Genomic DNA, 23,824 nt, shown 5'->3' on the forward strand with positions numbered 1-23,824 from the left:
GCAAGAGTCTTTTAATTTCATGGCTGCAATCACCATCTGCAGTGATTTTGGAGCCCAGAAAAATAAAGTCAGCCACTGTTTCCACTGTTTCCCCATCTATTTGCCATGAAGTTATGGGACCGGATGCCATGATCTTAGTTTTCTGAATGTTGAGCTTTAAGCCAGCTTTTTCACTCTCCTCTTGCACTTTCATCAAGAGGCTCTTTAGTTCTTCACTTTCTGCAGTTGCTTTTAGTCTCTTGTAATTTCTGTAGTTTGTTGCTTGAGGAGACGTTTGTCTAGGCGCCAACACTGCAGTACGGCCACAAAGGGCCCCAGGTCTCAGCCGGCCTCAAACCCAACAGAAACTCCTCAGGAGACTCCTGTTGCACAGTGCTTGTCTAGTTTTATCAATGCCCTCTGTGAGAATATGATTTTAATACTCAGATAATACAGTCCATCACCGTGGTATATAAGTACCTCAGCATGTACTTTTGCCAAAACAAGTAGGAATTTAACTAGGATTTTTTGACCCATTTCAAAAGCATTTGTTGCGATGATTAAATCTACATTCTTTCTTGAGGGTAATGTAAGATTTTAAATGTTAGTGTGAATCGCCACAAACTCGGAAATTTAAGAAACACCACTTTATTTTTGTATCTCAGCATTTTATTCCAAAGTTCCCGTCTCGTGAGAGTGGCAGAAAATTGGACCTTGGTCATCCCTCCCCTGGTCCCTCCTGTGGGTGGCTTGCACAGCACCAGCACAATCAGGGAAGGAAGTCTTGGGAGGTCTCTCTGTAGCTGACCACTAAGTTCAGTGTCCAGAGCTATTTACAGTCTGTGGGCTTTCTTCAAGGCCAACAGCTCTTGAGATAGAAGAACCTGAACTTTTGCTTCCAAATAAGACAGGTTGTTCCCAAAACACAATGAAATCTTGTATCAATAAAGCTAAACACAAAAGAAATGCTCCCTCATCCGGACCCTGGACATGCTTCATGTTCACTGATTTCCTGAGCTCACGCCTGCTGTTCCTGCTCCCCTGTCTACATCCATCCCCTCCCACACGCATCCCTGTCCACTAACAGCAGGACATGGATGATCTTTACTATAGCGGTGTAACATACAAAAATTTCCATATTTAAGCATACATTTATAAACATTCAAAGGAAAATGATGCATTTGAACAGTATTCAGTGTTCAGACACTATCCAGTGTCTATAAGAAAAAAAAGAATTTTTACACTTTCTATTACCTTCAAACAGACAGTGATGTCTGAAATGGCTGTGTAACAACCTTTCATAAAACGTCTTCCGTTGTATGTTGGGGCTTCCCAGGTGGCACTAGTGGTAAAGAATCTGCCTGCCAATGCAGCAGTTGCAGATTCGATCTCTGGGTTGGGAAGACCCTCTGGAGTAGGAAATAGCAAACCTCTCCAATATTTTTGCCTGAGAAATGCCATGGACAGAGGAGCCTGGCGGGCTCTAGTCCATGGGCCCTCGACAGAGTCAGACACGGCTGAACAGACGTAGAGCCACTGTTGTTTAGTCACTAAGTCACGTCCGACTCTTTTGTGACCCCATGAGCTGTAGCCTCCCAGATTCTTCTGTCCATTAGATTTTTCCAGGCGAGAATAATAGAGTAGGTGGCCATCTCCTTCTCCAGGGGATCTTCCCAACATAGGGATTGAACCTGCGTCTCCTGCATTGGCAGGCAGATTCTTCACTACTGAGCCATCAGGGAAGCACTGCATTGTATGTAGTTAGTTAGTTAGTGTTAGTCACTCGGTCGTGTCTGACTCTTTGCAACCCCACGGACTGTAGCCCACCAGGCTCCTCTGTCATGGAATTCTCCAGGCAAGAGTCTGGAGTGGGTAGCCAGTCCCTTCTCCAGGGGATCTTCCTTCCCTAGGGATCGAGCCTAGGGAACCTGTGTCTCCTGCCTTGGCAGGCAGATTCTTTACCATCTGAGCCACCACGGAAGCTCCCCCATTGTATGTATACATTGTCAAACTCAGAATCACTAGCTACACATTATTTTTGAAATGGATGTTACGATACTTGTTGTGATAGTCTTAAGTCTCAAGTTTTTTTTTTAATTTACTTATGAGAATATTTTTTGTTTTCAGTTCAAAAGTAGTGAAGTCTAAGACAGAAATACAATAGTGTGTCTAATGATATTTCCTGGATATGTACCTCTACTGTCATTACAGAGCTTATAAAAATAACAGAAATCTTCATTTGTTTCACTCACTTTTTTGCTTTATATATTCCAACTCTGTCATATATGAAGGGTTAGACAGCCTAGATCTTTGTTGGGCCTTATTCCAAATTATACAAGAGTCAGTGTCTTCCTAATTCATTCTTAGGACTGTTTTTTACTCGGAATCCAAAGTTATTTCCCACTCAAATCAGATGAAAATTTCTAACTGGAGGCTCTAATAATCTTCTCACGTCCATTAAGCCATCCTGCCAACTGCTCTTTCCTTCTGGTTCCCCACTCGCCATCTCCCCTAAAATCCTTATTCACCACAATCCTCTGCCCCGACCTGAATATTTATCAACACACACCTTACCACCTTTGTTATCATTTTATTTTGTAATTTTGCATTAGTTATTATACAAATTAAATTTTTGAGTATACATTAAATTTAAATATATGAATAAAATTAAATAGTTATATACAATTTTATATTCAAAATAAAATTTATAATGTATTTAAGTTATACAGAGTGATGCTATATTATAAACTTACTTCCTCTATCGAGTTTAAGAAATAGTGCATTATGATTAGCTTTGAAGTCCTTTAGATATCCTTCACAAGTCCCATACCCTTATCCACCCCTTTAGAGGCAACCTTCATCCTGAACTCATTTGCTTATTTCTGCTTGCTTTCTTAGTTTCATTGCATGTATTTTCATTCCTATGCAGCATATTGTTTAAACTTGTACTTTTATTAACATAAAAGGATTCAGTCTGTCACTGTTTTTCCAGGATATCGTTTTTTCGCTCAGTGTTATGTCCCTGAGAGTCACCAGTGCAGCGCACTGTCGCCAACAGCCCCGCGTTTCCCTCTCTCTGCCCGCTCCTCTTTACTGCTTTGTAGGATGCTTGTGTGTAAATGTATCACAAAATTCTTTTATCCAGTTATCTGCCAATGGATGTTTGTGTTTTTCCATGTATTTTTTACTGCACTGCAATAAACACTCTTATAAGATACACACTCAAGAGTTTCTATAGGTACATGCCTCCTGGTTCAAAGCCTTGAGCATTTTATGTGTATCATAAGCTACTATTTTCTAAAAACAGTTTTACTAATTTATGCTTGTAGTCACAATGTATACAAGTTTAACTTTTTCCGAAGCTTCATCAACTTGTGATATTGTCAGACGTTGCAAACTATTATAAATCCAGTGGGTATCAGTTATATGTCACTGTGATTTCGCTTGCATTTACCACTTCTACTGAGGTTGAGAATATTTTCATGTGTTTATTCAGCGTTCATATTTTCTCTTCTGTAAAGTGTCTTAACTAGTTTTTGCCCAATTTTCTATTTGGCAGTTTGTCTCTTTTTCCTATTACATGAATGCTTTATATATTCCTGAAACAAATCCTTCATCAAGGACTTCTTTATCCAATTTGTGACTCTTCATTTTTAATGTGACTTGGATGGGCAGAAACACTTGATTTTTAACGTAGTAGAATTTATCATTCTTATGTTTTAAGGCTAGTGATCTTTAAGTCTGGTTTAAGATTATCCTTCCATACTCTGATCTCATAAAGATATTCTTCTGTATTTCCTCCTAAAAGGTTTATATTTTGCCTCTTACATTTAGGTTTTAATCCAATAAGTAATCTATTTTTCTGAATGATGAAATTAGAGATCTAATTTCATATTTGTCCTTGCTACAATAACTAGTAACCAATAATAACCAATGACCAATTGTTACAGCATCGAAAGTCTATCTTTCACTCACTTGTCAGCTGAGCCAGCTCTATCATAATTTACGTATTTCATGTATGTGTAAGTCAATTTGTGGGTTCTCTACTCTGTTCCATTGGTTTGTTTTCTCTTTTTGTATCAAGACTGCTGTCTTCATTATTACAGCTTTAAACTGAATCCTGATAAGGCAAATTCGCCAGCGTTTGTTTTCAAGTGTATTAGGGTTATTTTGATGTTTTGCTCTATCATATAAATTTTAGAGTCAGCATGTCAAATGCCACACAGACATGAAAAGAGTATTTGGGGATTTTACTGTAAATATGTAGACTCAATAGATCAACTTGGGGGGGAATTGAGATATATATTTATCAATTCTTCCAAATTCTCTTTTTATGTAAAATAACTATAAAACCTCCCAGTACAGAATTATAATTTTCTTCAGAAACATCTTTCAGATTTTATAAGGTATTTATCCCTTAGTACTTTTATGTTACATAAGTGGCAGCCTTTAAAATTATATATTTAAATATGTATTGCTACGTAGGAACATGCAACTAAATTTCGTATATTGGCTTTGAATATAAGAAACTTAAAAAACTCTCCTTTAGTTGTAGCAATCTGCGGATGCCTCAGAGTGTTTTTGTGGACCCACATGTTATCAGCAATTATGACAGTTTAGTGTCTTCTTTCCCCATCCTGATATTGTTTTCCTGTCTTACTTCACTGTCTACAATATCCAGTACAATGTTATGTAGAGATGGTGACAGTAAACGCCCTTGTAAATCCCTCGATCGTAAAGAAAATGTGCCCAGTAACACACTATTAAGTGTGGCATTTCCTGTGGATTTTATACTGATATTCTTCGGGAGATGGAAGAGGTTTCCCTCTCTTCCTAGTTAAGGATTTTCCCACATCTGGCTGTTGATTAGATGAGCATGCGTTTCCTGTCCTTTAACGTGGGCCCTGTCTCCGGTCCCCTCGGATTTCCAAGGACGTGAGAACGAAAGCTCAGGTTCTGGATTCAGCAGACGTCTTCAAGACCAAGCCAGGTTCAGTGTTCCAGTCCATCTGGCTCGCCACGTCCACTCAGATGTAGGCTTCTGTGAATGCCTTACTTTCACGTTAGCCCGATGTGTTTTGTAAAAGAGATAACGTTATGCCATTTGAAGCAACATGATTAGAATTGGAGATCGTCATACTGAGTGATGTAAGTCAGACAGAGAAGATGACTATCATATGAAATCATTTATATGTGGAATCTAAAACATGTGTACAAATGAACCTAGTTACAAAACAGAAATAGCTTCACAGATGTGTAGAAGGCAAATTTGTGGCTACCAAGGGGGAAGAGGGGCAGGTAAACTGAGAGACTGGGGTTGGCATCTACACACAACTACATATAAAGTCAGTAACTAGCAAGGGCCTGCTGTACAGCAGGGGGAACTAACTCCACTGGCCACTCTGTAATGACCTCTACGGGAGTACAGCCTAATCAAGGAGTGCAGATAGGTATGCACATACTGTTCCATTTTGTTATACAGCAGAAACTAACACAGCATTGTAAATCATCTATACACCAATATAAGTTACTTTAAAAGAGATCTATTATTTTCCATCTAGATATTTTGGTTGCTTTTGCTGACGGGTGGTCCATCCATCCCCAGACAGTGTATGTAGTCCCCTGTATTTGGCTCAGACGGTAAAGAATTTGCCTGCAATGCAGGAGACCTGAGTTTGATCCCTGGGTCAGGAAGATCCCCTGGAGAAGGGAATGGCAACCCACTCCATTATTCTTGCCTGGAAAATCCCACGGACGGAGGAGCCTGGAGGGCTACAGTCCATGGGGTCGCAAAGTCAGACACAACCTGAGCAACTAACACCTTTGTTTCTCACTTATGAGAAATAGAACTTGGCCTTTCTTTTCTGTCAAAATGATGTCCTTCACTTCTTTCAAAGCTTTTCTTAAAGTTCACCTCCTTTAGATTTTCTTTTTTTATCATCCTCTGGAAATGTTAACTTTATTAAATATAATAGTTTATATCGCTTCCCAAGCCTTTACCACCCAACTTCTTAACAGTTTTACACATTTTTTAAAAAATATTAAGGTTGGTAATTGTTGCAAGTGCCCTCTTGTCATGTACTTAATTTAGGCATCTTCTTGTCTCATCTTAGAGACTTTGTTATAGTTTTAGTTCTTGAAAGCAAGCGACGCGCTGTCTTTCCCTTCAAATCACCCCAGAACTCTGTAGTTGAACACAGGCCAGTTACTGAATGTGCTTTGTTTTTCCCTCAGTAAACCTGCTATGCCTTATAGTCCAACCTTCTAACACTTCTTCCCTGCTGAAGTGGAGAAGATATTACCAAAGGAGATGTAACAATCCCTCTCATGAGCAAAGCTTCGTTCTATGAAAACGTCTATACAGAGACATTCCAGCCAAAACCGCAAATCAGCAGGATACGTCATTCTGCCTCTTTCTTTTATTTACATGAATTTTTATGGGAGTGTATTCGCTTTACAATCGTTCTCCTGCTTTCCCAGTCTCTCTCTCTAGTTTTAGCAAGCATTCCCGACCCCTCTACCTAGTCCAGTATTTGCTTTTTTCATTGTACTTTGCACCTTCTGGTATGTTACGTCATTTTCCTGTTTGCTATGTTTGTGGTTTACTATCTATGCCCTCCCTCCCCATAGAAGACAAGTCCCACGAGGGTACGGATCTAACCCATTCGACACATGACAAATCTCAAACAAAGCTGGCCTAGAGTAGGTGCTCAAAAAACACTTGTGAATAAATGAATGTCATATAACATTTTATAGACAAAAAACAAAAAGATAATGCAAGTTCACAATTTATTTTCACAACAGGTTTAATACTTTCTTAATCAGTGTTATTTTATTTTATGTTTTCAGATATCAATATGGCAGGAGAACCAAAACCATACAGACCAAAACCTGGAAATAAGAGGCCCATTTCTGCACTTTACAGGTGAGTAAGCAAGCATTATTTTATGATTTTGTTGTTCAGTCACTCAGTCATGTCCCACTCTTTGCGACCCCATGGACTGCAGCACTCCAGGCTTCCCTGTCCTTCACCATCTCCCAGAGTTTTCTGAAACTCTTGTCCATTGAATCAGTGATGTCATCCAACCATCTCATCCTCTATCATCTCCTCCTCCCACCTTGAATCTTTCCCAGCATCTGGGTCTTTTCCAATGAGTCAGCTCTTCGCATCAGGTGGCCAAAGTATTGGAGTTTCAGCTTCAACATCAGTCCTTCCAATGAACACTCAGGACTGGTTTCCTTTGAATGGACTGGTTGGATCTCCTTGCAGTCCAAGGGATGCTAAAGAGTCTTCTCCAACACCACAGTTCAAAAGCATCAATTCTTTGGCTCTCAGACTTCTTTATGGTCCAACTCTCACATGGGTACATGTCTACTGGAAAAACCATAGGTTTAATTATGCAGACCTTTGTTGGCAAAGTGATGTCTCTGCTTTTTAATACGCTGTCTAAGTTTGTCACAGCTTTCCTCCCTAGGAGCAAGCGTATTTTAATTTCATGTCTGCACTCACACTCTGCAGTGATTCTGGAGCCCAAGAAAATAAAGTCTGTCACTATTTCCATTTTTTCCCCATCTATTTGCTATGAAGTGATGGGACAGGATGCCATGATCTTAGCTTTTTGAATGTTCGATTTTAAGCCAGCTTTTTCACTCTCCTCCTTCACCTTCATCAAGAAGCTCTTTAGTTCCTCTTCACTTTCTGCCATAAGGTTATTGATATTTCTCCTGAGAATCTTGATTCTAGCTTGTGCTTCATCCAGCCCAGCATTTCCTATGATGTACTCTGTATATAAGTTAAATAAGCAGGGAGACAATATACAGCCTTAACATACTCCTTTCCCAATTTGGAAATCTGTTGTTCCATGTCCAGTTCTAATTGTTGCTTCCTAACCTGCATACAGATTTCTCAGGAGGCAGGTCAGGTGGTCTGGTATTCCCATCTCTTGAATAATTTTCCACAGTTTGTTGTGATCCACAGTCGAAGACTTTGGCATAGTCAATAAAGCAGAAATAGATGTTTTTTCTGGAATTCTCTTGCTTTTTCTATGATCCAACAAACACTGGCAATTTGATCTCTGGTTCCTCTGCCTTTTCTAAATCCAGTTTGAACATCTGGAAGTTCTCAGTTCATGTACTGTTAAAGCCTAGCTTAGAGGATTTTGAGCATTACTTTACTAGCTTGTGAGATGAGTGCAGTTGTGCGGTAGTTTGAGCATTCTTTGGCATTGTCCTTCTTTGGGATTGGAATGAAAACTGACCTTTTTCAGTCCTGTGGCCACTGCTGAGTTTTCCAAATTTCATGACATGATGAATGCAACGTATTAATGGCATCATCTATTGGGATTTGCAATACCTCAGCTGGAATTCCATCACCTCTACTATCTTTGTTCCTAGTGATGCTTCCTAAGGCCCACTTGAGTTCACATTCCAGGATGTCTGGCTCTAGGTGAGTGATCACACCATCGTGATTATCTGGGTCATGAAGATCTTTTATACAGTTCTTCTGCGTATTCTTGCCACCTCTTCTTAATATCTTCTGCTTCTGTTAGGTCCACACCATTTCTGTCCTTTATTGAGCCCATCTTTACATTTCATGCAATGGGTGTTTCCCATTCTATTTTTTCCCTCCATTTCTTAGTACTATTCACTTAGGAAGGCTTTTTTATCTCTCCTTACTATTCTTTGGAACTCTGCATTCAAAAGGATATATCTTTCCTTTTCTCCTTCATCTTTCGTGTCTCTTCTTTTCTCAGTTATTTGTAAGACCTCTTCAGACAACCATTTTTCCTTTTTGCATTTCTTTTTCTTGGAGATGGTTTGGATCACTGCTTCCTATATAATGTTATGAACATCCATCCATCGTTCAGGCACTCTATCAGATCTAATCTCTTTAATCTTTTTATCACTTCCACTGTATAATCGTAAGGGATTTGATTTAGGTCCTACCTGAATTGTCTAGTGGCTTTCCTTACTTTCTTCATTTTAAGTCTGAATTTTGCAGTAAGGAATTCATGATCTTACCCACAGTCAGCTCTCAGTCTTGTTTTTCCTGACTGTATAGAGCTTCTCCATCTTTGGCTGCAAAGAAAATAATCAATCTGGTTTCAGTGTTGACCGTCTGGTGATGTCCATGTCTAGAGTCACGTCTTGTGTTGTTGGAAGCTGGTGTTTGCTATGACCAGTGCATTCTCTTGGCAAAACTCTGTTAGCCTTTGCCCTGCTTCATTCTGTACTCCAAGGCCAAACTCGCCCGTTACTCCAGGTATCTCTTAACTTCCTACTTTTGCATTCTAGTTCCCTATGATGAACAGGACATCTTTTATTTTTTGATGTTAGTTCTAGAAGGTCTTATAGATCTTCATAGAACCATTCAACTTCAGCTTCTTTGGCGTTAGTGGTTGGGGCATAGACTTCGATTACCGTGATATTGAATGGTTTTCTTTGGAAACAAATAGAGATCACTCTGTCGTTTTTGAGATTGCACCCAAGTACTGCATTTCAGACTCTTTTGCTGACTATTAAGGCTATTCCATTTCTTCTAAGGGATTCTTGCCCACAGTAGTAGATGTAATGGTCATCTGAATTAAATTTGCCCTTTCCTGTCATTTTTAGTTCACTGATTCCTAAGATGTCAGTGTTCACTCTTGCCATCTCCTGTTTAATCACTTCCAATTTACCTTGATTCATGGACCTAACATTCCAGATTACTATGCAGTCTTGTTCTTTACAGCATCGGACTTTACTTTCACCACCAGATACATCCACAACTGGATGTCTTTTCTGCTTTGGCTCAGCCTCTTCATTCCTTCTGTAGCTATTTCTATGCTCTTCTCCAGTAGCATATTGGGCACCTACGGATCTGGGGAGTTCATCTTTCAATGTCATATCTCTTTGCCTTTCATACTGTACCTGGGATTCTCCAGGTAAGAATGCTGAAGTGGCATATTTTATGATTTGTAGTAGTAAAAATTCTTACAGCTTTTAAAGAGTATATAGCCTATAAAGAATCAAATATTCTAATGAAAAATCCTTATTGGCATAAAGTACAGCAAAATGTTGGTGGTATATCTACATCAAGGAGCATTGTTAGGGATCTGGCCTAACCTTTTCATCTTCACTTAAGCAACCCTTCTACAAGATATTCCTCTAGTAAAATCTAATAAAAATCTCTTATGACTCTACCTAACAAGTGGTAGAAAAGTTAATATTTGCTGACTAGTGCATGTCATGCACTGCACATACTCTATATATATTATTTAATTTTCAGAGCAATTCTGCAGTGCAGATATTGCTACTCTGATCTTGCAGATCAAGAACCTGATATGTCATTTCTCAGAAATCTTCCCTAGGTCACGCCACTGGTAAATAATGGGTCAGTTCAGTTCAGTCGCTCAGTCGTGTCCGACTCCTTGTGACCCCATGGACTGCAGCACGCCAGGCCTCCCTGTCCGTCGCCAGCTCCCGGAGTTTACTCAAACTCATGTCCACTGAGTCGGTAAATGAAGGCGCCAATAATCAAGCTCATGCTTTCTGATGCCACACCCTGACTTCTTTCCAACAGGTCCTTCAGCCTCTTTGTTACAAGCAATGTGTTTCTATCACCTCTATTTCATCAAAGAAACAAGTACAATCCTTCTCTTTTCTAGAGAGATATTAACTAATTCCTTTAATCTTTCCTTACATACTTGAATCTGAGTCAGTTTAACATTCCGGTCTTTCTCCTCTACATGCCCCGAGTTAGTGTCATTGCTTTAGAGTAGGACACTCTTACTTAGACTAGACTGTATTGTTCTGTATAGACTTCTGTTTGGTTACGTAAAATTCAGCTGATTTGGATAAGATGTCAAGATTAAACTCATGGAAATTTTGATTCTTTAAAAAGAGCCACTTTTGGAAAAAAAAATGTTCTGCTGCTAAGCTATATGTCCCACTTCATGTACTTCTGCCATTGCTTTTTGTAATCTAAGTGCTGAGTCTGCATCTCTGTTAAATCCCCTTTCGTTAGACTTAGCCAATTGTCCCACGCTGTTGAGATCACCTATCATCCAGTTTATCTGGCCCTGTCCCAGATACGTATCTTCATTCTGCCAGGGTCCACATCCAAAGAACTAACGTAAGTGGTGAGCAAGGCCCCTTTTTCCTGATATCATTTGAATAAAGAAGAATGAGTTATGTATATCAAAATCAATTATATTCTGATATCCTATTGCATGAAGAGCCCTCAAAAGATAGCTTGGAGCTGTGTTCTTCTTGCCTTTGTTCTCTGAAAATTAGCCTATCTCCTTTTCAGCCACTCACAGCTTCCTTTCTCGGACTATAAAGTAAAAGGGTCAGAACTAGGTGAGTTCTAAGGGCCTTTTCACGCCTAATGCCCCAGGGTTCTCTAAGCTATGACCATCAGCAATCTGAAAAGACACACTGGAAGTATATCTTAATTGAGTTTTCATATTGGCCATGTCCTTTTATTTAATTTAATAAACATTTTTATATAAAAAGAGGAAGCTACAGGACTTATCAAATGTTGGTAATTGGTCATAAAGCAGTATTGATATTAAAGGTCAGAGATGAAGTCATCAACAAAAGCCAAATGATGCTTTCTGTACCTTGTTAGAGGTAAAGGACAATGTTTAAGCAACTGAGAAGTGCAAATAATTTACGATCAGACTGATTTTAAAGTGTATGCATAGAGATGCAGCTAATGCAGAATTTTTGAAATGTCATAATTTCAATTATTATCAGAAAAAGTTGCCAATGGCTTTTCTTCTCATCAAAGAACTTCCACTGCCTGTGCAATGATGTTAATTTCGTATTTTCCCTGTTCTTAGAGTGTTTTGGTTTTCTTTTGAGAATAGAGGCTTATGACAAGAAACAAATGTCTTTTTAACTGTTATTTCTCTCAGTTATGTTGAATTGTGAATTCAGAAGACTTAGAAGCAGAAGTTTATTTAAATCTGATATTTTATGTACAAAACATTAGAGGGAAAATGCTTATTTATCCTAGTTTCATCTGTTTACACAAAAGAAGGCTGAGACGTTCTGAAATTGCAAGAAAAGCGATAACAGAGGGAACAAAAGAGCCTGAAGATGCAGCTCAAAATCCTTTTATACACACGCCCTTGTCCTCACGTGGCTTAATAATAATACTACTTTACTTTATGTGGACCATCTGTGATTCCACAGTCATTATTCATCGGTTCACCACAGAACACGACAAAGTTCATATTATGTGCCTTGCTTCATAGACGCGAAAACTAACTTTCCAAGACAATAAAGGATTTTCCTGAAGGAAGGTAACAAGACTAGGAACTGAACTCTGGTTTTCAGCCTTCGAGTCTGAAGATCGTGCCACTTGATGACAACTCCCTGTGTTTACTCACCTGCTACAGTATAAACAATGCAAATTCTAAAACACAGAGATTTCTGCCCACCGAAACCAACAATCAATTATGTTTCTGTCCATGAACATCTTGCCAGCAGGTGACAAAGGAAAGCCTGTACACTCTGCTTAGCGTAAGAACAAGACTGCCACTGATCTGTGTTCTCATAGGGCACAGGTTTTGCGTTTCAAGTTCTTTACCTAACGTAATAGCTCTATCATTTTTCTTGATAACATAAAACAGAATAATTGAGATGAAAGCACTTAGTTCATTGGAGGGAATATAGTAGCAGCTTGAAAACGGGTGGCTTCTACTTTGCTACTCTTTGCATCTTCGGGTCTCTTTCCTTATCTGTAAAATGAAAGAGCTACAATAATTTCATTTGTTCATTCATTCTTTCATGCAAGACATAAGCATTCTGTGTCTACTATGGTCTAGGCACTGAGGCAGCTGCTCTTCTGGACAAATGACCCAGAAAATGCAAAGGCCGCAGGGCAAGGAGAGAGCATAATGAAATAAAAGGAAACCATCTTTATGGTTATGAGTAACCTCTGATTTCTCTTTGTGCCCTAAACTACAGTGTCTCTACGTCTATTTCCTCTACTGGGGATGTCAGTGATCTGCCAGTAGACTTTTTTTCTTCGCTTATGCCCATTTTATCTGCATCATCAACCACAAAGTAGTATTTACAAAGGAATATTCACGGAGGCATTCCTGTGATTTGTTACTTCTTCTAAGAGGATTCTCAGTTTAGCCAACCTTCACGAAGCATGTAAGTTGTGCTAGATCATCACAATACATAGAGATACAATTCTTAAAAAGCATAGTAAGGCTTCAGTGTATTAATATCACATACATAAGTTAGATACACACATACGTAAGGAGCATAAATGAAGGACACATACAGTTCTATGAGGAAATACATGAGGGAAGTATAGATTCCGCCTGGTGGACAGGAAGTGAAAAGCCTGGTTGACGCTCGGGCCAACCTCTGAAGAAGCAGGCACTCACTCTGCAGACAAAGGATGTGAGGATGGGCATGCCAGGCGGAGAGCACGTGGGGCACAGTCACAGAGGGGAAGACGGCATCTCGCGCCGAGAGCTGGGATACACCTCTGAGATCACCATGCCACGCTGGCTCAGTCATCCCTCTCTGACTGCTGACCAGACAAGGGAATTCGGCTTTTATTCTGCTGGCAACAAGGCGCCGTTGGAATACGATGAGTGACTGGAAATGGAGTGTTAGGATGCGTGTGAGTTACAGACAGGTCCCGGGTTTCTAGCGTGGGCAACTGGCAGTGGGGGCGGTGAGCACTGATTCTACTAAAGGAACAAGAAAGCCATGATGAGCAGCAGCAAGTTCAGGTCTGGGGTTGGGGAAAAGAAACAAAAAATAAAATTATTTCAGTCTTTGCCCATGAATTCATAGACAGACAGTTCATTAAAATAACACTTATAATAAAAGTGTCTCGTGTTAGAGGCTATTTGTAAATGAAATGTAATTAATCATTTGTGAACACTCCATAAATATTAGACCTAGTCCTAATAATGAATAGCAAATCCATTCTCTAGGAAGAATGTTGTCACTTTTCATAAATTGCTGCTTCACATGTGCTATGCACATTACAAAGTATCCCTGGTGCTCTGAAATAATAACTCTCCCCCAGGAAGTGAGTTTCCCAGCATGCCAAGTTCCAATTAGTGCTAAACAATTGCTAAATGAGAATAACTGTATGATGGTTTTGCTTCTGCTTGTAAAGGAGGCAGACCTTTCCTCTCTGATGTGAGTAAAACTGACAACTAGAGAACAAAGATATTATTTATCAAAGCTGAAGAGCGCAGGTTTTAACACCCAGAGGAGGCTCTCTGGGTCACAGGGAGCACAGCTCAGTAAGACACGTAAGGCATCAAGTCTCATTCTACTCATCGCATGGATGTTACTAAGGATCATTCCTAAATACGGCTTTATTGCTATTATAAAGTTGTTTTTCATAGCAACCTTCCCACCCCACAGAGATGACCATGGAAATTGAGATTGCCAATTCAAGTGCCTTCAAGAGCCTTCAAGACTTCTTAAGATGGTCACAGAGTAACCTATAGTATTACCACTTTAAGATCACCAAAATTAGAGGTGAAAGCCATGAATGCAGGTTACATTAAAGGAAAATCAATGATCAAAAAACTTACAAAGTGTGGCCAAGTAAGCTGACTCTGCAGCAAAATATCTCTGGTGATTTGTTTACCACTTGACCCATTGAGTTCTACTACCATTCCTCACGGTGACTCTGGCACATCACAGCAAAGAGGGACCCTCGGGTGATCCATAATGTCCCGCAGAACCTTAACAATAGAAATGAAAGCAATAGGAGCTAATTTCAGCTAATGCTAAACACTAAAAATCAATATGAAGGAAAAGCAGTCTGGATATCTCCACTGTATTGATTTGCTCTGTTTGCTAAAAAGATGTTTACCAGTTAGCTACTGATCATTTGTTTTAACGTCTTCTTGTATAAGGTCAAGGATAATCCACATTCACTTTCAGAGGCTCAGTCCTTCCAGCGTCAATGGTAAAGGCGTCTATTTGCACTGGTAGAGGCATCTATTTCACCTGTCTAGTCTGGTGAACCCACTCAGAAATGGGCTCTGTGACTTCTAAATGGACTGTACGGAGAACAGGGAAATGTATTCCTACCCCCTGTACTAATGCATCCTGTCCTGAAATGGATACAGGCCCAGCCTTGACATGCCTCCAAGGTTCAATTTGAAAGCAAGTTGTCTCCAGGGCTGTGTAGAAGTCACTATCTCTTAAATCACTCTCTCTTTTTTTCTTGCTCCTAATCCAGTCTTCCCTGGGCAACCAACTTACTATCATGGAAAAGTGTGGTTGCCAATATCCACGAGAGAAAATGCACACCGAACAGTGTCTACTTCTAAAACTCAAAGCTGAACATCCATATATCTGGGTAACTGAGGGTGACTTCTCTTTAACTCTCACTTCCCAAGCAAACATAAAATGCTTTTGAGCCAGAATAGCTTCCAAACACTTACTTTGTGGTTGCTTCGAAATTGTGCACAAAATTGTGTTTGATGAAGAGAGTTTTAGGTGGCCTGGATCCTAAAACTGGCAGAGCATAATCCCCAGTAATTCAACTAAACTAAAATCACCAGTAATTCAAAGTGCAGCTCTTATTCTTTAGTTTTTTCTGCTTCATAAAGGAAGGGGAAAAGTTTTCTGAAAGATAATATGTGTTTAAAGAGCCTGGAACTCTGATAAATGTTTTCTGTATCTTAGCTAGTCTCATTATTATGATAATTTTAAAAAGTTCTATAACAAAGTATTTTAAGAAGCTATTTAAAATGAGCTGTGAGCTATGATAATGCTGCTAAAATTCAGTTAACTAAACAGGTTAACGTTTCCTTTAACTGCCTAAAGAGGAGACTTGAAAATAAACGATTATGCTTACTTATAGTATATAGCTCATATTTCAACATGAAGCAAATATAATTTATAAACCTTTTAATGTAAAATGTTTAAAAAAATGCTGACACAATACCCATTAAAATAGTTCTGCTGCAGGCAATTCTCTGCTAGGTTAAAGGATGACCTATTTGCAGTCTTCTGTTATGTTCTTAATGCATAAATATCCATGAATATATTCTTGCTTATAGAAAAAAAAACATGGTACTGGTACAAAGAGGCTGAATAGTACAGTTCCTTGATGCAGAAAATTCATCTTTAAAACTTTTTGAAAGACTATAGTTGTATTTGTTTGATTTGAGGCAATTTATGATAAAATCAAAGGAAGCAAAAATCATACAATCAATTTTAAGAAGTAAGAGCCAAGAATGAGGTAGAAGGTGGGAGTGGGGGGGAGGTGGGGGGGCAGGGGTAGGGTCAGGAAATTATACTTAGAAAAAGTATACAATCATAAGATATTAAAAGTGGGCATCAGACTGAGCTATGAGATTCCTAGCAGTCAACCCAAAAGGGAGTGCATGATAATCTATTAATCATCTATTAAAGAGAGTCCTCCAATCCGTGATAAGAAATTGATATTTTCCCCTAACTCTCTGTTCTGAGAGGATTACTATTGCACGTGAAATCATCTAAACAACATAGATACAACCCTCAGTAACAGTTATACAACACACACACACACACACACACACACATACACACACACACACTATTTTTAAACTAATGGGAGTTTTCTCATGAAGTCTCTCAACAAAAATCAAGGATAAACGGCAGTGCAACAAGCCACACAGTCTTGCTTTCTGCTTCTTCTGAAGCAATTTACTATCCTGTGACGAACCGCATGAAACTCAAACAGAGTGATGTCCCAAGGTGCCCAGATCTGTGGAGCAGCCTTGGTTCAAATCAGTCACATAGCTGGCTGATGGGAAGAGGCCGAAAGCAAGAGTGGGCTCCCCAGCCCCGGAGACGGGAAGAAAAACGACCGCGCTTGGATGTTTATGATCTTCACACGGGGGCCTCTTGACCTGCTACTTAACCCCCCTCTTCTGGAGCTGGGAGAAACAGGAAACGATGATAACCCTAAGCACGGGCGAGAAGGGGCTGAGATTTCACCCCATCCTGGTAGTCGGCAGGTGTGGTGAAGGCACACAACTCTTTTCCTCTAGCTGGTAATTTTACTGTGCTTTAGAATCTCCCGCATGTCATGAAATAGTTGTTTTCTTTCATTTGTAAAAACAAGGTTTTCTGTTGAACAAAAGCCTCCTGAAAAGCAGAACTCGGGTGTTATTGCCTTGTGTGACGTATTCTCCGTGTCTCACTCTGGTTTTCTCGCTCTGCATGGTGAGATGTTGAGCCAGGGCACCAGCAGTCAGCAGGGAGGTGCTCTGTGCCTGAAAGGACAGTGCCCTGGCTTGGTCACAAGATGGAGTGTATTCACTATCGGTACTGATTTCTTCATTGATTCCCATTGGTAACATTCTGCGATCTTGCTGTTTACTTTCTAATCCAGAGAGTAAAATAAGGCATAGGTTCTTCATTATCAGGTTTATGCTTTTATTCCTTCATACTCTACCCAGTATCTTCAAATATTCATATCTTTTGACTTAGTAACTCCATTTCCAGAAGTATGTCTAAGTGAATAATCCCAAACATTTTAAAACACAAAAAAAGTGATATTATTCCCAAGATGTTCTTTGTGGTTTTATTTACAATATTGAATAATCTGATTCAACCCAAGTATTCTGCGCTAATGTATATGACACATCCACTAGACAGAATGCTCATAAGGTATTCAAGTAACAAGGGAAAAGATGTAAAAGTTGAATTAAAACAAATTATATAGACAGCATATATAGTAGCATCTAATTATATAAACAGTATGGATTATAGACACAGAAAAACAAAATTACTTACAAATGAAACAAATATATGAAGAGAAAAAATTGAGATCCAAATATTAGCTGTAATTGTCTTTGGACAGTGAGAATATGGATAATACTTTTATTGCAACTTTAATACCTAATGCAGATTATCTTTAATGAGAATGTTATAACCAAGGAGAGAGATTTTAAGCGCAGATTTTACCAGCGGGGGATGATAAGCACGAAAGCACACAGGCGAGGAAGAATGAGGACTTTCTGTGCTCAGTGCTGTGAAGCCAGTTAAACAGCCAGAGCCCTTCATCTTTAAAGCGAGACTCTCAGTCATTGTGGTTACTAGAAAAGTTCATTTTCTAAAAGGGCAGCTTCATTAACATTTGTCTTACAGGTCAGCTCAGGCCAGCAGCCCACGTGAAGAAGGGGTCCCTGCCGGGGCTAAACGCAGGATTAGGAGCTCAGAGTGCAGAGAGGAGTAGGGTGCAGGCAGGGACGCAACTGAAGTCATCCAATCTTCAAAAACAAAAAAGTCAAAATTTATGAGCCCTTCAAGTGGTGCAATAAAATAGCTAATCAGGGACGCATGGGGATGGCAGTCCTTCTGACTACAGATTAGTGAGCCAGTAATAAGGCAAGTGGGGACCGCCTGACACTAACTGTTGCATTGTATTTAACGCTGTATTTCAGCCACTTTGCCACCGCTGCCGTCACTGCTGCTTTGAAAGGGCACAGGGTAGCGAGCTACAAATAGCAACAGAGAAGTTTCGAAGAAAGCACAGGTTCTAGCCTCAGTGCATAGGGTACCGTCCATGACAGAAAGAGAGGGCAGAGATTTTGTGTTCCTGACTCTCCACAGAGAACATCTATCACTGCAGGACAGCCGGTCATAATGAGTCCAGTATTCTTGGGCTTCCCTGGTGGCTCAGATTAAAGAATCCATTTGCAATGCGGGAGACCTGGGTTCGATCCTTGGGTTGGGAAGATGCTCTGGAGAAGGGAAAGGCTACCCACTCTGGTATTCTGGTTGGAGAATTCCATGGACTCAGCATTCTGGGGAGCATTGGAATCTTTAACAAAACTGTATCCATCAGATTTGGGGTCATGGTCAGATCCTGCAGAGGGAGCAACCCAGGAGGGGCTGGAACCTAGAATCATAAAGCCATGCTCTTGTGAGACAGCCACAGCTGTGGAGTTAGAGGGACCCTAACACACAGCCTCACCAGCCGGATGGAATTTTCAACACAGTCCAGGAAGAGGTAATGCTGAGTAGCCCAGGTAGACAATTCGCATCACACAGTTTTGCCAGTTGTGACCACATGGCACAGATGTGTACCAGTTGTGACCATGGAGTTCATTAATGTCTGATATTAAGAGCCAGATATATATATATATTTTAAACCAGCCGGTTAGGAACTGTGTCTGAAAGAACCCAAGTTTTCCAAGACAAGAACCCAAGTTTTCCAAGACGAGAACTCAGCCAGGAGACTATCGGCCGGACAGGTGTGTCGCTGGGAAGAGCAGGGCTGAGTTAAGCCGCACACGTAAACAGGAGCTGTTTCCAAGCCTGGATCGGACATTAGCTACAACAGGCTGAACGAGCCTCTCGTGCGGAGGAGAGCGGGGAGGTGGCACCTGGGACCAAACCGGGTGTGAGAACGTGGGGCACAGGCAAGCAGTGGAGGCTGGAGGAAGCGGAGGGCCGGTGTGTGGGCAGGAGAGGCTGGTGAGGGCGGAAGTGGGCACGCCGCTCAGCCGCCTGGGGCAGCCCCGCAGATCCGCATCCGATGTCCTTCAGCGCCGCTCCCGCTCTGAACACCTCATTACGGCTGGCAGTCAGAAGGCCGCCCAGAGACGTGTTGGCTCTGACAGCTTCCTTTAAAATGGAGGAAAAACGATACAGGACGTTAGAATCCTGCAAAGCGAGGGACTGAGGTTTGAGATGGGAAGCTGGGTGGCTCTGTGACTGATGACCTGTCTTCCTGCCTGTGCTCTGGGCAGCTGCAGTTTCTCTGCAGGATTTAACAGCCATTAGAGAGTAACTAAATAAGACAATGGAAAGAGACAGCTGAGCAACCACTTGCTAGCTTTTCTTGAATTTAACTTCCCTTCACTACATATGGCTGGAACTGAGAGGAGCAAATCTTCCAATGTGAAACTAAGGGAGCTTGAAAGCATCTCTTCTCAGAAAATCATTTTTCTTATTTCACTAGAAACATCCAGAGTTGTGTGCCTCTGCCTGCAATGTGAGGAATCACGAGCTTGATTCTGGAAGCAGAGCAGAGCAGTGTTTGGACACTTTGCTAAACATTGCAGGACTGTTGGAGAAAGCACTTCAAGTCTCCTAGGGGAACCTGCCAATGGTTGATGATCTTTCTTACCAGGAGATTCCTCTTCATTCTTAACCTCCATCCCTCTTGCTGTGGCTTGAGCCTCTCGGTCCAGCTAGGAAAGCACATTACACCTGTCCAAGGGAGATGAGCTTTGCAGCCTCAATTTCCAAGGTGGGAAAAGTCATCACTGTGAGTGTCAAAGCTGCCCCTGAGATTCTTGGTTGACACCACAGCCATCCATCAACTTGTCCCTGGGGTCACCCCCACAGATAGTAGTGACTGTGGATAGAATGTGCCAAGGAGCCTGAGAGCCCTAAGCAGAGATTTCAACTGGGTGTGAGAGCTCTTGAAAAAAGTGTCACAGAAAATATCAAGGGAAGCTTTTTGGTTTTTTTGTTTGTTTGTTTGTTTTTAAACTCCCAGAGAAAAGGAATCCATTGTAGGCAAATTGCACCAGAGGATTGGAGGAGCCTGGCTCGCTACAGCTTTGAGGTGAATTTGATAACTCAGTTGGTAAAGAATCTGCTTGCAACGCGAGAGACCCTGGTTCGGTCCCTGGGTCAGGAAGATCCGCTGCAGAAGAGACAGGCTACCCACTCAAGTATTCTTGGGCTTCCCTGGTGGGTCAGCTGGTAAAGAATCTGCCTGCAATGCAGGAGACCTGGGTTTGATCCCTGGGTTGGGAAGATCCCCTGGAGAAGGGAAAGGCTACCCACTCCAGGATTCTGGACTGGAGAGTAAACAAGAGGACCTTAGAATGATGACAGTGTCATGTGGATGTGTTTAGATTACAAATGACTAATGATGAAATGTAGCTGTTACTGTTGTTCAGTCGCTAAGTTGTGTCCGAATCTTTACAACCCCATGGACTGCAACACACCAGGCTCTTCCACTAGCTCCTAGAGTTTGCTCAAATCCATGTCCATTGATTCGGTAATGCTAACTAACCACCTCATGTTCTGCCACCCCCTTCTCCCCTTGCCTTCAAACTTTCCTATCATCAGGTCTTTTCCAATTGACTTTTCACATTAAGTAGCCAAAGTTTTGGAGCTTCAGCTTCAGCATCACCTCCCCTTCAATGAATATTGAAACTTGATTTCCTTTAGGATTGACTGGTTTGATATCCTTGCAATCCAATGGACTCTCAAGAGTCTTCTCCGACAGCACAATTTGAAAGCATCAATTTTTTGGTGCTCAGCCTTCTATTCGGTCCAAATCTCGCATCTATACATGACTACTGGAAAAACCATAGCCTTGACTAGACGGACCTTTGTCTGCAATACGTTTTTTGCCTTTGAATATGCCAGCTGGGTTTGTCATTGATTTCCTTCCAAGGGGCAAGCATCTTTTAATTTCATGGTTGCAGTCACTGCAGTCACTGTCTGCAGTGATTTTGGAGCCCAAGAAAATAAAATCTGTAACTGCTTCCACTTTTTTCCCTTCTATTTACCATGAAGTGATGGGACTAGATGCCATTATCATATCTCTTTCACCTTTGTGAAGAGACTTTTCAGTTCCTCTTCATTTTCTGCCATTAGAGTGGTATCATCTTCATATATGAGGTTGCTGATATTTCTCCCAGCTCTCTTGATTCCAACTTGTGATTGATTCAGCCTGGCATTTTGCATGACATACTCTGCGTAGAAATAAAATAAGCAAGGAGCCAATACACAGCCCTGCCGTACTCTTCCCAATTTTGAACCAGTCAGTTTTTCCGTGTCTAGTTCTGCTACTTCTTGACCTGCATGCATGTTTCTCAGGAGACAAGTCAGATGGTCTGGCTCCCCTGTCTCTTTTCCACAGTCTGTTGTGATCCACATAGTCAAAGGCTTTAGTGTAGTCGGTGAAGCAGAAGTAGATGTTTTTTTCTGAAATTCTCTTGCTGTCTCCATGATCTAACAAATGTTGGCAATCTGACCTCTGGTTCCTCTGCCTCTTTGAAACCCAGCTTGTACATCTGGAAGTTCTTGGTTCATACACTATCGAAGCCTCACTTGAAGGATTTTTTTTGCGCAATTACCTTGCTAACATGTGAAATGAGTGCAATTGTGCGGTAGTTTAAACATTCTTTGGCTTTGTCTCTCTTTGGGATTGGAATGAAAACTTACCTTTTCCAGCCCTGTAGCCACTGCTGAGTTTTCCAAATTTGCTGACATATTGAGTGCAGCACTTTATTGGCATCATCTTTTAGCATTTTAGACAGTTCAGCTGGGATTCCATCACCTCCACTGGCTTTGTTCATAGCAATGCTTCCTAAGGCCCACTTGACTTCACATTCCAGGATGTCTAGCTTTAGGCCAATGGCCACAGCATCATGGTTACCTGGAACATTAAGATCTTTTTTTTGTATAATTCTTTTGTGTACTCTTGCCACCTCTTCTTAATCTCTTCTGCTTCTGTTAGGTCCTTACTGTTTCTGTCTTTTATTGTGCCCATCTTAGCATGAAATGTTCCCTTGATATCTCCAATTTCCTTGAAGCTTCTCTAGTCTTTCCCATTCTATTGTTTCCCTCTATTTCTTTGTATTATCCATTTAAGACAGCTTTCCTATCTCTCCTTGGTATTCCTTGGAATTCTGCATTCAGTTGGGTATATCTTGCCCCTTCTCCCTTGCTTTTCACATCTTTCCTTTCCTGAGCTATTTGTAAAGCCTCCTCAGACACCTACTTTGCCTTCTTGCTTTTCTTTTTCTTTGGGATGGTTGTGGTCACTGCCTCCTACACAGTGTTATGAACTTCCATCCACAGTTCTTCAGGTGCTCCATCAGATCTAATCCCTTGAATCCATTCATTACCTCCACTGTATAATCATAATAGATTTGATTTAGGTCATATCTGAATGGTCTAGTGGTTTTCCCTACTTTCTTCAGTTTAAGCCTGAATTTTTCAATACAGAGCTCATTACCTGAGCCATAGTCAGATCCAGGTGTTGCTTTTGCTGACTGTATAGAGTTTCTTCATCTTTGACTGCAAAGAACATAATCAATCTGATTTCAGTATTGATCATCTGGTGATGTCCATGTGTGGATGTTTCTCTTAAGCTGTTGGAAGAGGGTGTTTGCTATGGCCAGCATATTCTCTTGACAAACCTCTATCACCTTTGCCCTGCTTCAGTTCGTGCTCCAAGGCCAAATTTTCCTGCTACCTGAGGTATCTCTAATCTTCCCATGTTTGCATTTCAATCCCCTGTGATGAAAAGAACACCTTTTTAGGTGTTAGTTCTAGAAGGTTTTGTGGGTCTTCATAGAACCAGTCAAGTTTATCTTCTTTAGCATGAGTAGTTGGGGTATAGACTTGGATTTCTGTGATGTTGAATAGTTTGCCTTGATAATGAACTGAGATCATTCTATCATTTATGAGGTTGCACCCAAGTACTGCATTTCAGACTCTTGTTGACTGTGAGAGCTACTTCATTTCTTCTAAGGGATTCTTGCCCACAGCAGCAGATATAATGGTCATCTGAGTTAAATTCATCCATTCCTGCCCATTTTAGTTCACTGATTCCTAAGATGCCGAAGTTCAATCTTGCCATCTCCTGCTTGACTATGCCCAGTTTACCTTGATTCATAGACCCGACAGTCCAAGTTCCTATGCAATATTGTTCTTTATAGCACTGGACTTTACTTTCACCACGAGACTCATCCACAGCTGAGCATCGTTTCCACTTTGGCCCAGTCGCCTCACCCCTTCTGTAGCTGTTAGTAATTGCCCTCCACTCTGCCCCACAAGCATATTAGACACCTTCCAACCTGGCCAGCTCATCTCTCCATTTCATGTCTTTTTG

General features: G+C 40.8%; 1 protein-coding gene across 21 annotated transcripts in view; it reads left to right on the top strand.

Annotated features, from left to right (window-relative positions):
* Window positions 1-23,824, top strand: part of RALYL (RALY RNA binding protein like) — a 548,770-nt gene that overhangs the window by 387,149 nt on the left and 137,797 nt on the right. For all 21 annotated transcript variants that reach the window (XR_014055712.1, XM_081496753.1, XM_081496765.1 and 18 more), the window contains one exon: window positions 6,829-6,904. Coding sequence is in view for 20 of the 21 variants with exons in the window: in XM_081496753.1 (XP_081352879.1) it covers window positions 6,829-6,904 (76 nt within the window). In the remaining variant the exon portion in view is untranslated. The remainder of the gene's footprint in view (window positions 1-6,828; window positions 6,905-23,824) is intronic.

Source organism: Giraffa tippelskirchi, chromosome 6 (genome assembly GCF_054371585.1).
Source record: "Giraffa tippelskirchi isolate mGirTip1 chromosome 6, T2T-mGirTip1v1.2.pri, whole genome shotgun sequence".
NCBI lineage: Eukaryota > Metazoa > Chordata > Mammalia > Artiodactyla > Giraffidae > Giraffa > Giraffa tippelskirchi.